The 14,350-nt window shown below is 42.3% G+C and overlaps 2 protein-coding genes across 2 annotated transcripts in view; both read left to right on the top strand.

Moving 5' to 3' along the window:
• LOC144006191 (uncharacterized) overlaps positions 1-2,674 on the top strand; it is a 32,986-nt gene extending 30,312 nt beyond the window's left edge. Inside the window, exon 3 of the mRNA XM_077504915.1 lies at positions 2,619-2,674. Coding sequence (XP_077361041.1) covers positions 2,619-2,674 — 56 coding nt within the window. The remainder of the gene's footprint in view (positions 1-2,618) is intronic.
• Positions 2,675-11,068: 8,394 nt separating this feature from the next.
• Positions 11,069-14,350, top strand: part of LOC144009310 (uncharacterized) — a 99,776-nt gene continuing 96,494 nt past the window's right edge. The window contains exon 1 of the mRNA XM_077509031.1: positions 11,069-11,482. Coding sequence (XP_077365157.1) covers positions 11,121-11,482 — 362 coding nt within the window. The 5' untranslated portion in view covers positions 11,069-11,120. The remainder of the gene's footprint in view (positions 11,483-14,350) is intronic.

Below are 14,350 nucleotides of genomic sequence, written 5' to 3' on the forward strand. Positions count from 1 at the left end.
GTATTCCCCCCACCGCTTCACGACGTCCCGAGTCGAGGTCAGCAGCACCCCATCGCCACTATAAACAGTGTTAACGGTGTACTGCTTTCCCCTCCTGAGACGCCGGATGGTGGACCAGAATTTCCTCGAAGCCGTCCGGAAGTCGTTTTCCATGGCCTCACCGAATTCCTCCCATGCCCGAGTTTTTGCCTCAGCAACCGCCGAAGCCGCGTTCCGCTTGGCCATCCGGTACCTGTCAGCTGCCTCCGGAGTCCGACAGGCCAAAAAGGCCCGATAGGACTCCTTCTTCAGCTTGACGGCATCCCTTACCGCTGGTGTCCACCAGCGGGTTCGAGGATTGCCGCCACGACAGGCACCGACCACCTTACGGCCACAGCTCCGATCGGCCGCCTCAACAATGGAGGCGCGGAACATGGCCCATTCGGACTCAATGTCCCCCGCCTCCCCCGAGACAAGGGAGAAGCTCTGCCGGAGGTGGGCATTGAAACTCCTTCTGACAGGGGATTCCGCCAGACGTTCCCAGCAAACCCTCACAATACGTTTGGGTCTGCCAGGTCGGACCGGCATCTTCCCCCACCATCGGAGCCAACACACCACCAGGTGGTGATCAGTTGACAGCTCCGCCCCTCTCTTCACCCGAGTGTCCAAAACATGCGGCCGCAAATCCGATGACACGACTACAAAGTCGATCATCGAACTGCGGCCTAGGGTGTCCTGGTGCCAAGTGCACATATGGACACCCTTATGCTTGAACATGGTGTTCGTTATGGACAAACCGTGACGAGCACAGAAGTCCAATAACAGAACACCGCTCGGGTTCCGATCAGGGGGGCCGTTCCTCCCAATCACGCCACTCCAGGTCTCACTGTCATTCCCCACGTGAGCGTTGAAGTCCCCCAGCAGGACGAGGGAGTCCCCAGAGGGAGCGCTCTCCAGCACACCCTCCAAGGACTCCAAAAAGGGTGGGTACTCTGAACTGCTGTTTGGTGCATATGCACAAACAACAGTCAGGACCCGTCCCCCCACCCGAAGGCGGAGGGAAGCAACCCTCTCGTCCACCGGGGTAAACCCCAACGTACAGGCGCCGAGCCGGGGGGCAATAAGTATGCCCACACCTGCTCTGCGCCTCACACCATGGGCAACTCCAGAGTGGAAGAGAGTCCAACCCCTCTCAAGAGGACTGGTACCAGAGCCCAAGCTGTGTGTGGAGGCGAGTCCGACTATGTCTAGTCGGAACTTCTCTGCCTCACACACCAGCTCGGGCTCCTTCCCTGCCAGAGAGGTGACATTCCATGTCCCAAGAGCCAGTTTCTGTAGCCGGGGGTCGGTCCGCCAAGGTCTCCTCCCTTGGCCGCCACCCAGCCTACACTGCACCCGACCCCTTTGGCCCCTCCCACCGGTGGTGAGCCCGTGGGAAGGGGGACCCACGTTGCCTCTTCGGGCTGTGCCCGGCCGGGCCCCATGGGTGCAGGCCCGGCCACCAGGCGCTCGCCAGCGAGCCCCGCCTCCAGGCCTGGCTCCAGAGGGGGGCCCCGGTGACCCGCGTCCGGGCGAGGGAAACGCTTCTCCAAATATCTTCGTCATCATAGGGGTCTTCTGAGCCGTTCTTAGTCTGGCCCCTCACCTAGGACCTGTTTGCCATGGGTGACCCTACCAGGGGCATAAAGCCCCAGACAACATAGCTCCTAGGGTCATTGGAACACGCAAACCCCTCCACCACGTTAAGGTACCGGCTCACGGAGGGGAAAAGCTTCTCTCACAGGTCATATTTAACAATACATACAAGAAAACAAGCTGGTGAGAAACCTTTTTCTTGCTCAGATTGTGGCAAAAGCTTCTATCGGAAGCACCATTTAACAATACATACAAGAAGGCACACTGGCGAGAAACCTTTTTCTTGCTCAGATTGTGGAAAACGTTACTCTGACAGGTCAAATTTAGAGAAACACACAAGATCGCATGGGAAGAAACCGTTCAGTTGCAGTGTTTGTGCTGAAAGATTCTCTTGTAAAAAGCTTTCTGAGAGACACGAGTGTGCTGGTGAGAATAGCAGCCATCTTTGAAGCTTCAAAAAAATGAAGGGAAGTGAATCTGATATGTTATTTCGTAATAACACAACATTCAAAGCTGCCTGGGGCCTGTCATAATGATTCACGTTCATTACTCAAATAAAAGTAGAGATATTAGGATTTCAGAAGACTTAAGAAGTATCAACTCCAATGTCTTACTTAAGTGTAAATGTAATGCTTTCAAAACTACTCAACCTGTTAATATTAAGTTTTTGACGTTTCCTGTTAATGTGTTTAAATGTCAATTAATGTCAGTTTTTTTTATGTAATTTTGGAAGCTATTTTTGTTTGTTTTGCTTCTGAATGTTGTTAATGGTTGTGTTTGCTGAAGTTCGTAGGTGTTGTGTTTTTTGCTTGCGTGAAGCACATTGAGTTAGTTTCCTTGTGTATGAAATCGAAATAAAACCACCTTGTGTTGCCTTGCAATTTTCCGCAAATCAGCGTCGAGAATACCTTCAGACACACAAAGCCATCTGGGATTCAAATTTGCTGTTGAACAGTGTCATCTCTGAAATGATTGACGTGATGGGCGTTTCGTCAACATTGAAGGAAGGTCCGTCAACGGCGGGCGTCCGTTTTGTTGTCGATTGGCGATTGACGGCTAACTTAAAAAAAAAAAAAAAAAAGGACGAATGAACCATTGACGGAAGTAAGTTTCCTTCCGTCAATGTAATCATCAATCCGTCACACCGTCAATTAACATATCCCAATGACAGACGTCAAATTCGTCAATAAATGTGTGACTGTGTGTAAGATAGATAATAGATATGTGTCTATGTGTGTCAATACGTCGATAATATAATCGATACAGTATGTGTCTATGTAGCGTCTTCGTCATTCGCCCCACCATGAGGTGTTCAGGTAGTTTTACGTAAATGTATGAACAAACGGCCGACGAATTTGTGCAGAAATTCAAACAATTGGCGATTGATGAAGGCACAGTAGGTTTTTTAATTGTGACGAGACGGGCCTGAAGTTTCCAGGAAGTTTCGGAATTTGTTGAAAAGAATCACCCAGAAAGAGTGTTCCAGAACTAATTCATTTGTGCATTTTACTTGGATATGTTCCTCGCTGTCCATCAGCCCGTCAATGACGCATGCATGACGAATGACGGATTGATGATTACAATGCCGCTGAGATTCAGATATTGACGGATTTACGAAGACGGAAGATGGTCCTGAGACCGAGCAAGAGCTCGTCTTTTATATCGCCCTCAATATTCCAATCACTAACTTTTTACTTTTATTGGAAGGTAAGTGTTGCGTCAAAACTTTGCTGGAGGAAAGTGTGAAAGCCACAGATGACAAAAACTGGCCAAAAGTCATTTGTATTACTTGCAGTACAAATAAATATTGCATATATCAATTAAATATCAGATACTGTTTCAAACATTTATTAATAGCTAGGGCGGGTACATTATAAGCTATTACAACAAATTAAACTCATCCCTGATAATAAACATTCAGTTAACCTCAACAAGCTTGTTCAACTTTGATGGCGAATTTTTAAACTGCACATTCACCACAACAAACTGGGGCTCTTTTCAATAAGTCCAATTTAAACAGGCATTTAAACTTTACGATTATATCGGGAAACAAAACTCTGAAAAAACCGGAATGAGACTTTCGAACTGCAGCAAAAATGGCGACATCTGCCGATGACTTGATGACAATGCTTGCTGTGAAGCCTACAATTTCCAGCAGCCAATCATAGCGCAGCGGGGGCGTGTCCTGCCCCTGACTTCCGCCGCACGTCTACTTTGGTGTCCGGAGTCATCACTGCCGCGGCGGGCGGGTACATGGCGTTTAATCATTATTTCTGATTCGGTATTGAACTGAATGCAGCCTCCACACAGGACGCCCATCAACATTTTGAAGGTCTACGACACCATTTGTTAAATGTCAGCATGTGTGTAAACTCGTTTCGGTGCGCGTTGATGCTTCTCGGCCTTAGTTAGCTTAGCTTAGTTTAGCTTAGCTCGCTAGCCGCTAACAAAGAGAAGCACACAAGACGTGGTCAGGAAGAGATCAAGTGTGACTTTGTTGACACTATTGGGCCAAAATGTCGGCGAGAACGACACCAAAGGACGAGGAGGAACATTTTGGAGTAAAGGAAGAGAACGAGCAACGTCTTCAACCGCTGGACGATGTTTGCCAGCAGCCTCGAATTGTGCTACACACAACAGGTTTGTACACTTCTTATTACTCTCCCTTGCTCAGCGCTCCTATATAGAGTTAAAAAAATAAAAAAATAAATGCAGTCATTACTGTACACAGTAATTCAATAAGCCGAATCGGAATTACAACTGCTCATGTGCGGCCACTGGCTTTTATGCTTCCTGTTTCGGACTGCGGTCAGGCCAGCCGCCACTCGAAAAGACGAAGTCAAGCCAGCCGCCCCAACGATTGTTAATACTGTGCATTACGGTAACGTGCCGACGTGCCCCTGCGTTGGCCACCTTCAAAATAAAAGCTGAGCAACACCTGGTTTATGGTTTAAAATAAAGAATAATAAAAAAACAACGGTTTGTTATTCCAGAACCAGACCAGTTCTGAGGGACACTACACCACCCCAGGTATCCAACCAAAGTACTTTCAACAAAATCTGATGTTGCATTTCAAAATAAAACTGTTTTGAAAAATTTATTTTCTGACATTAATCCCTGTTTTCAAAAAATCATTAAAAATTCATGGTTTGTTATCCCAGGACCAGACCAGTTCTAGGGGACACTACACCACCCCAGGTATCCAACCAAACTACTTTGAACAAAATCTGATGTTGCATTTCAAAATAAAACCCATTTGAAAAGTTACATCTCGACTATAATCCCTTGACTTCAAAAAAATCATTAAAAATTCATGGTTTGTTATCCCAGGACCAGACCAGTTCTGAGGGACAGTACACCACCCCAGGTATCCAACCAAAGTACTTTGAACAAAATCAGATGTTGCATTTCAATATAAAACTCATTTGAAAATTTAAATCTCGACTATTATTGCTGATTTCAAAAAATCATTAAAAATTCATGGTTTGTTATCCCAGGACCAGACCAGTTCTAATGGACACTACAGCACCCCAGGTATCCAACCAAACTACTTTGAACAAAATCTGATGTTGCATTTCAAAATAAAACTCATTTGAAAAGTTACATCTCGACTATAATCCCTGATTTAAAAAAAATAATTAAAAATTCATGGTTTGTTATCCCAGGACCAGACCAGTTCTGAGGGACACTACACCACCCCAGGTATCCAACCAAACAACTTTGAACAAAATCTGATGTTGCATTTCAAAATAAAACTCATTTGAAAAGTTACATCTCGACTATAATCCCTGATTTCAAAAAATCATTAAAAATTCATGGTTTGTTATCCCAGGACCAGACCAGTTCTGAGGGACACTACACCACCCCAGGTATCCAACCAAACTACTTTGAACAAAATCTGATGTTGCATTTCAAAATAAAACTCATTTGAAAATTTAAATCTCGACTATTATTGCTGATTCAAAAATTTTGAAATGCAACATCAGATTTTGTTCAAAGTACTTTGGTTGGATACCTGGGGTGGTGTAGTGTCCCTCAGAACTGGTCTGGTCCTGGGATAACAAATCATGAATTTTTAATGATTTTTTGAAATCAGCAATAATAGTCGAGATTTAAATTTTCAAATGAGTTTTATTTTGAAATGCAACATCAGATTTTGTTCAAAGTAGTTTGGCTGGATACCTGGGGTGCTGTAGTGTCCATCAGAACTGGTCTGGTCCTGGGATAACAAACCATGAATTTTTAATGATTTTTTGAAATCTGGGATTATAGTTGAGATTAAAATTTTCAAATGAGTTTTATTTTGAAATGCAACATCAGATTTTGTTCAAAGTAGTTTGGCTGGATACCTGGGGTGGTGTAGTGTCCCCTAGAACTGGTCTGGTCCTGGGATAACAAACCATGAATTTTTAATGATTTTTTTAAATCAGGGATTATAGTCGAGATTGCAATATTCAAATGAGTTTTATTTTGAAATGCAACATCAGATTTTGTTCAAAGTACTTTGGCTGGATACCTGGGATGGTGTCGTGTCCCTTAGAACTGGTCTGGTCCTGGGATAACAAACCATGAATTTTTAATGATTTTTTTAAATCAGGGATTATAGTCGAGATTGCAATGTTCAAATGAGTTTTATTTTGAAATGCAACATCAGATTTTGTTAAAAGTACTTTGGCTGGATACCTGGGGTGGTGTAGTGTCCCTTAGAACTGGTCTGGTTCTGGAATAACAAACCGTTATTTTTTTTATGATTCTTTATTTTAAACCCTAAACCAGGTGTTGAGCAGCTTTTATTTTGAAGGTGGCCAGCGCAGGGGCACGTCGGCATGTTACCGTAATGCACAGTATTAACAATCGTTGGGGCGGCTGGCTTGACTTCGTCTTTTCGAGTGGCGGCTGGCTTGACCGCAGTTGTTTCGGGGTCGTTGCTATCCAGATCGCCATATGAATGCATTGGAAATAACCGAAAAGAGTCATTATTTTTGATTTTGAGGTCAAATTTGGGTAGTACGCCAGTCGCCCATTGTTCCATGCGTGATTGTCACAATGGTTTACGTGGACTCAAAAAGCGGATGAAGGAATTTTGCCACGTTCACTCGTGCAATAAAGGAACTTCACGTTGCACCTGCGACCCACCTTATTTATACTCATTCCATTTCCTACTGAAAGAAAAGCTTCAGAACGTCGTGCCGAATGGACTACATTGGTAAGTTTATATTTCAGATACTAATATTTCTAATTTGTAACCATGCCATATGTAAATTTATCAACTTCTGAGCCTGGAGTAGCAGTATAAATATATGTTTGCAAATGAGCTGGAATGTGTAGACAGCCTCATTTTCATTGGGCCTTCACCTTTCGTTGCATTTATCATTTTAGTTATTTATTTATTATTATTTTTACCCAGGTGAACAGACAGAACATCAAAACAGGCAAAAACTGGGCTATAAACAAGAACAGCCGTGTATGCTTTTTGTCGATGGTGCGCCTTCCACCTCCTTTCCAAACCCAACACTGAAACTAGGTACAGCGGCACAGCCATTTGCAATATATTTGGAGATGGAAATTTGTACGGGGACTAAATTTTCAATGATTAAGATCAATAAAGTCAAGTCTAAGTCTTGTAAATTATATTTATATTTAATACTGTCTATAAAGAGCAAGTGGAATCAAATAAATTCAAGACCTGTGGGTAGGATATTTTTTTTATTTTTTTTTTTTATTTTTTTTTTACTACTAACATGATGAGCATATACTATAAACAGTGCTGGGGATGGACCCGTCGCCATGGGCGGGCCTTGGGGGTCCGTGCCCGCCCTGTCAGTCAGCCGTGCCCGCCCTAGCAAGATGTCTCACCAACTATTCGTCCTATCAGTCACGTAAACTTGCGCCTTCTGTTTTAAGTCAAGCATGGCGTGCCAGCCAACCACATACCTCCTTTCAAGTTTGGCTGTGATTGACAACTAAACGAGCCAATGACAATCAGGATCAGGAGGGATGGGGTGGGGTGGGGGGGAGACGCGCGTTCTGCAGACGTGCCTTTGCCAAATCTACTTCCGGGTCGAGAGTGCGCATTTGCCGGCTGGCGCTGGCAAAAAGACTGAGCAGTGAGCACATCGTGCCGCTTTAATGGGAGCCACCAAATGCCAAACCTCGATCCAGGATGACACATGACATCATTGGGAATCCCGAGTCCACTGGTTACGTTTACAAGTGAGTGTCAAACCTTTATTTTAATTAGTCAAGCCACACAGCACGGACGAATTGTAGCAATACACAGTATGCTGTTAACAGACCCAAGCAGTCACACATACACAACAACAACTAAGGAGCATAAAATTATTTATCACTAAAGCAGTTGCAGTACAATGAGAGTTGAATTCTATTTTTTTTTTTTTATTGCCAAGTTTGTTCATGTTGATGACTGTCACTAAGTTCTAATTAAAAAACCCCCAGCACTTTACACATCCTTTTGGATTGATATTCTGCTTCGTTTTTCACTGAACCCATATGTTGTTTCTGTATATCATCGACATAACTCAACCTTATTTCTAAATCACTTTAAAACAGCCGTTGCTGCATACAAAGTACTGTGCATGGAATAGAAATTAGTCTTTTAGTAGACAAGTGAAATAAAATAACACAAAATAAAATTAATTAGAGTAAATATAAGTAGATAAGTATACACGCAAATAAAATACTAAAAAAAAAAATCTGTACAAGAATAGAAATAAAATAACACGAAATACAGAAGGCACCATAAAAAAAGTCAAATGATGTGAAGTCTCATGCTGAGTCAAAGATCAAAGAATAAAGATGTCTGGCAAAAATGAAAGGAAATTTTGTCCATATCGTACAGCCCTAATCCAACACGCAAACGAAGGCAACTGCTAGCCAATTCCAGATAGAAGGGGCTGGGTCACAGAGTCATTCATTCGGACATAGTTGTTTACAGAAGTGAAGAGTGGATTTGTTTCAAATGAACTTTTGAGTTGAATAAATGCAAAATGAACTACACATTTTTTTTTTCAGTTTGTCTTTTAGATTTCAGAACGAACTGCCGCTTTTAAGTGACAGAAAATATTTCTGAACACTTTTGCAGTTGTCACAATGCTGCTGTTCAACCTGATGAACATTTGATTTAGGTTGATAAAGTGTGCCCCCCCCAAAAAAAGGTAATGCCCCCCCCCCCTACAATTTCTTTCTGGTGACGGGTCTGCCTATAACAGAAGTGACGTGTTTACATTATTTTTGCTGTATTGGGTTTATATTTCACTATTATCGTGCATGTCTTGTTTATGCAGTGCAGGAAAAGTCAATTGTTAAATGGGCTGTCTGCCGGATTCACTCAGGAAAATGCATTTTTTTAAATACAGGATGTACACACTTGAACTTTCTCTTAGTCTACACATCGATGTTTTTGTTCATCTTTTGTGGTAATTTCGTCCTAACCCCCCACCTCCCCAGCCCGTATTTTGCCATTTTTGTGTTTTTTTTTGTAAACAGCGGGACGTTTCAGTGGAAAGACAGTGTTTACAACCTTCCAGCCAATCGCAGAGCGGGGGCGGTGGCGTGTCGCAAACGGGGCCGGGCGAACGTGTCGGCTGCGTGACGTCACTCCCGCGCCAATTTGAAAGCACGCACGGATTTTATTTTTCTTCACTCACTCATTCACACATGTAAGCTTCTGTGAGCGAGTGAGTGAGTGAGTGAGTGAGCGAGTGAGTGAGTGAGTGGAAAAAATAATAATCTGTGCGTGCTTTCAAATTGCCGCGGGAGTGACGTCACGCAGCTGACACGTTTGCCCGGCCCCGTTTGCGACCGTTAACTATCTCTTACCGAAATAGATAACAATTCTAAATAGGTGGTAGCTGTATTCCTTTACACATTCACTGCCAGCCCAGCAAAAATGCATTATTTGACGTCTTTTCCCGTCAATGGCAGTCAATGAGTTAAGATGAGATGTAACCAAAATTGACGGATTTTTAAGCAAAATTTGCCTTAAAAAAGGAAAAAAAGATGCTGCAATATAATCACAAAATATATTGGCACATTGTGTTTAACACATTCACTGCCAGCCCAGCAAAAATGCATTATTTGACGTCTTTTTCCGCAATGGCAGTCAATGAGTTAAATCCTATAGTGTTACTTCGGCTTAAAATAAGTAAAAATAAAACAAGCCCTTGCGGACCTAACAAGGTCAGCTAAAATTATTTAGGTCATAACAAGTTCAACCGATCATTAGAAGAGGAGCCGCTGTAAAAAGAGTGTGATTAGATTCCTATCCTTAAATCAATAAAGATTACTCTTTAAGGGTGTTAATCTAATGGGGCTGATGCTCTAAAACTGGGGCGGTGAGAACCTAAACGAATCCTTTTCGACACCAGCTTGGAAAGTCCCCGTCACCTCCGTAAAATCCGTGTTACTGCGGTTGGAGCCAAAGGGGGATTTTAACCCTTTATAACGGAGAGTTGGCCAGGTAAGCGAGATCAGACACTCTGTAAATTGAGAAGTAGTTTGATTGTTTAAATCCTGTATTTACAAAGTGCATTTTCCAGAGTGAAAATGGCAGACGGCGCCTTTAAAGAGCTAAAATACTTGATGCATACTTGACATAACAGTGTTTCAATATAGGACAGAATATGTAAAAATAAAATAAAAAAAAAACGAGTCATCATGATAAACAAGTTTTACCTTTGCCATGACGATGTAGCACCTCGTTGCAGACACCCAGCCAAGCAGCAAACAAAACTGCTCTGCGCCGAGACTTTTATGAGCTTTTAAATCGGCTCCATTATTGACAGCATAGCGATACATGTCGTGCACCGTGAATTCCGTGAAAACAGGGGGACACAAAGTAAGGGTCTGTTTTCAAACTAGCCATCTCCCGTTTCTGTAAGTATCGCACTCGACGAGCACCGACGAAACGTTCCACTTCTGCCGACAGGCGAACGTCAGTTGAACTAGCGCATTCCATGGCTCGATGGACATCAACTTTCCATTTGTAAAATGAAAATCGCTATAGTACTTAAATCGCTCCGCAGCCCGTCCACTTTCATTCAACTGTCATTTCATTCCGCTGTCCATGGTGGCGCAATCACGTGATTACGTGACGTCGGTGCAAATGGTCAATGGTGATGTTCCCCCAGAGCTATTTCGGACCAACCGGGAAATATTTAACCTCACCATTCCCCATTTCATCTCGTCACTGGACAGGTAGTGAACGAGCGCACACCCTCTAGATGAATCGATTCTTAAAAAAATAAAATAAAATTCAATCGTGACAGTATTATCAACTCACCATTGAAATTTGACTTGACCAAACCAAATGTGTGTTTGTCTTCTTGTGTCCTGCAGACGTCGCTGAGAAATATCTTCGTCCTGACCAAGAGGACATGAAGCCTCCGAATGTTAAAGAGGAGGAAGAACATCCTTACATCGAAGAGGAAGAAAAGCCCGTTCGTGTCAAAGAGGAGGAGGTTGAGGATGACGTCACCAAGTCACCAATGACCTTCAAGTCATCAATGACCTTCGCCCCTTTAAAGAGTGAAGACGAAGTCAAGGGTGAGAGTGAGGAAGGCAGAGGGGCGGAGCCTCCAAACAGGATCTTAAATCCTCAAAACATGATTCCAGAAAGTGATGCAGACCACTGGGGATCATCAAAAGCAAAAAGTGATGACATAAGGTCCCTTTCTTCTCATGACGATAATGATGATAATCTGGATGGTAATGATGAACACGCTGATGGTGACAGGTCGTGTCACACTGACGACAAATCTTGGGAGTGTTCTCACTGTGGGAAAACATTGAGTTCAAAAGGAAGTTTAAAAATTCACTTGAGAAGACACACTGGGGAAAAACCTTTTTCTTATTTAGATTGTGGCAAAAGCTTCTCTTTGAAGTCAAATTTAACAAAACATTCAAGAACACACACTGGGGAAAAACGTTTTGCTTGTACCCACTGTGGCAAAAGCTTCTCTCTGAAGTCACGTTTAACAACACATACAAGAAGCCACACTGGGGAAAAACCTTTTGCTTGTTTAGATTGTGGCAAAAGCTTCTTTTGGAAGTCAGACTTAACGACACATACAAGAACACACACTGGCGAGAAACCTTTTTCTTGCTCAGATTGTGGCAAAAGCTTCACTCACAGGTCAGCTTTAACAATACACACAAGAAAACACGCTGGTGAGAAACCTTTTTCTTGCGCAGAATGTGGCAAAAGCTTCTCTTTGAAGTCACATTTAACAAGACATACAAAAAGCCACACTGGCGAGAAACCTTTTTCTTGCTCAGATTGTGGCAAAAGCTTCTCTCACAGGTCATATTTAACAGTTCATACAAGAAGGCACACTGGCGAGAAACCTTTTTCTTGCTCAGATTATGGCAAAAGCTTCTCTCACAGGTCATATTTAACAATACATACAAAAAAATACGCTGGTGAGAAACCTTTTTCTTGCTCAGATTGTGGCAAAAGCTTCTATCGGAAGCCCCATTTAACAAGACATACAAGAAGCCACACTGGCGAGAAACCTTTTTCTTGCTCAGATTGTGGAAAACGTTACTCTGACAGGTCAAATTTCAAGAAACACACAAGATCGCATGGGAAGAAACCGTTCAGTTGCAGTGTTTGTGCTGAAAGATTCTCTTCTAAATATCTTGCTGAGAGACACGAGTGTGCTGGTGAGAATAGCAGCCATCTTTGAAGCTTCAAAAAAATGAAGGGAAGTGAATCTGATATGTTATTTCGTAATAACACAACATTCAAAGCTGCCTGGGGCCTGTCATAATGATTCACGTTCATTACTCAAATAAAAGTAGCGATATTAGGATTTCAGAAGACTTAAGAAGTATCAACTCCAGCGTCTTACTTAAAAGTGTAAATGTAATGCTTTCAAAACTACTCAACCTGTTAATATTAAGTTTTTGACTTTTACTGTTCATGTGTTTAAATGTCAATTAATGTCAGTTTTCTTTATGTAATTTTGGAAGCTATTTTTGTTTGTTTTGCTTCTGAATGTTGTTAATGGTTGTGTTTGCTGAAGTTCGTAGGTGTTGTGTTTTTTGCTTGCGTGAAGCACATTGAGTTAGTTTCCTTGTGTATGAAATCGAAATAAAACCACCTTGTGTTGCCTTGCAATTTTCCGCAAATCAGCGTTGAGAATACCTTCAGACACACAAAGCCATCTGGGATTCAAATTTGCTGTTGAACAGTGTCATCTCTGAAATGATTGACGTGATGGGCGTTTCGTCAACATTGAAGGAAGGTCCGTCAACGGCGGGCGTCCGTTTTGTCGATTGCCGATTGATGGCTAACTTAAAAAAAAGGACGAATGAACTATTGACGGAAGTAAGTTTCCTTCCGTCAATGTAATCATCAATCCGTCACACAGTCAATTAACATATCCCAATGACAGACGTCAAATTCGTCAATAAATGTGTGACTGTGTGTAAGATAGATAATAGATATGTGTCTATGTGTGTCAATACGTCGATAATATAATCGATACAGTATGTGTCTATGTAGCGTCTTCGTCATTCGCCCCACCATGAGGTGTTCAGGTAGTTTTACGTAACTGTATGAACAAACGGCCGACGAATTTGTGCAGAAATTCAAACAATTGGCGATTGATGAAGGCACAGTAGGTTTTTTAATTGTGACGAGACGGGCCTGAAGTTTCCAGAAAGTTTCGGAATTTGTTGAAAAGAATCACCCAGAAAGAGTGTTCCAGAACTAATTCATTTGTGCATTTTACTTGGATATGTTCCTCGCTGTCCATCAGCCCGTCAATGACGCTGATGCATGACGAATGACGGATTGATGATTACAATGCCGCTGAGATTCAGATATTTTCGCTGTAGAGGAAGAAAATAACGTGGAAAAAATGCTGCTGAAAAGTCAACTTACTGTAGGTTTGGCAACACAAGATGGCCGCCGCCAGCTTCACTTTTCGCTACAGCATGAGCAGCCCAGTTAATTTATGACGTCCGTGCTGTATCAGCCTGCACATCCACCTGAGAATCTGACCGTGATCAGTTTTTTTTTTCCCCCTTTTTTTTTTTTATTATATTTTATTTATTTATTTATTTTAGTTTTTTTGAAGGTTTGAGCCAGGACAGCTTACTCGCATTTTCATTTCATTTTCTTAACTAACGAGCCAGACCTGTCACCAGAAAGAGAGTGCAGGGGGGGCATTACCTTTTTTGGGGGAGCACACTTCATCAACCTAAATCTAATGTTGTTCAGGTTGAACAGTGGCATTGTGACAACTGCAAAAGCGGCGGAATGACTGTGACCCAGCCCCTTCTATCTGAGATTAGCTAGCAGTTGCCTTCATTTGCTTTTTGGATTTAGGGCTGTACGATATGGATAAAATTTTGGATCATTTTTGCCAGACATCTTTATTCTTTGGTCTTTGACTCAGCATGAAACTTCGCATCATTTCAGTGTTTTATGGTGCCTTCTGCATTTTGTGTTATTTTATTTATAGTTATATTTACTTATTCACTTCCCTACATCTTATATATTTTTTTTATTTTTTATTTTTGCTTTTATACTTACCTACTTATATTTACTATAATTAATTTTATTTTGTGTTATTTTCTTTCACTTGTGTCCACTGCGAGACTGATTTCTATTCCATGCACTTTGTATGCAGCAATGGATGTTTTAAAGTGCTTTATAAAAAAAAAGATTGAGTTGAGATATGTCGATAATATACAGAAACGACATATG

The sequence above is a fragment of the Festucalex cinctus genome, chromosome 1, assembly GCF_051991245.1.
Source record: "Festucalex cinctus isolate MCC-2025b chromosome 1, RoL_Fcin_1.0, whole genome shotgun sequence".
NCBI lineage: Eukaryota > Metazoa > Chordata > Actinopteri > Syngnathiformes > Syngnathidae > Festucalex > Festucalex cinctus.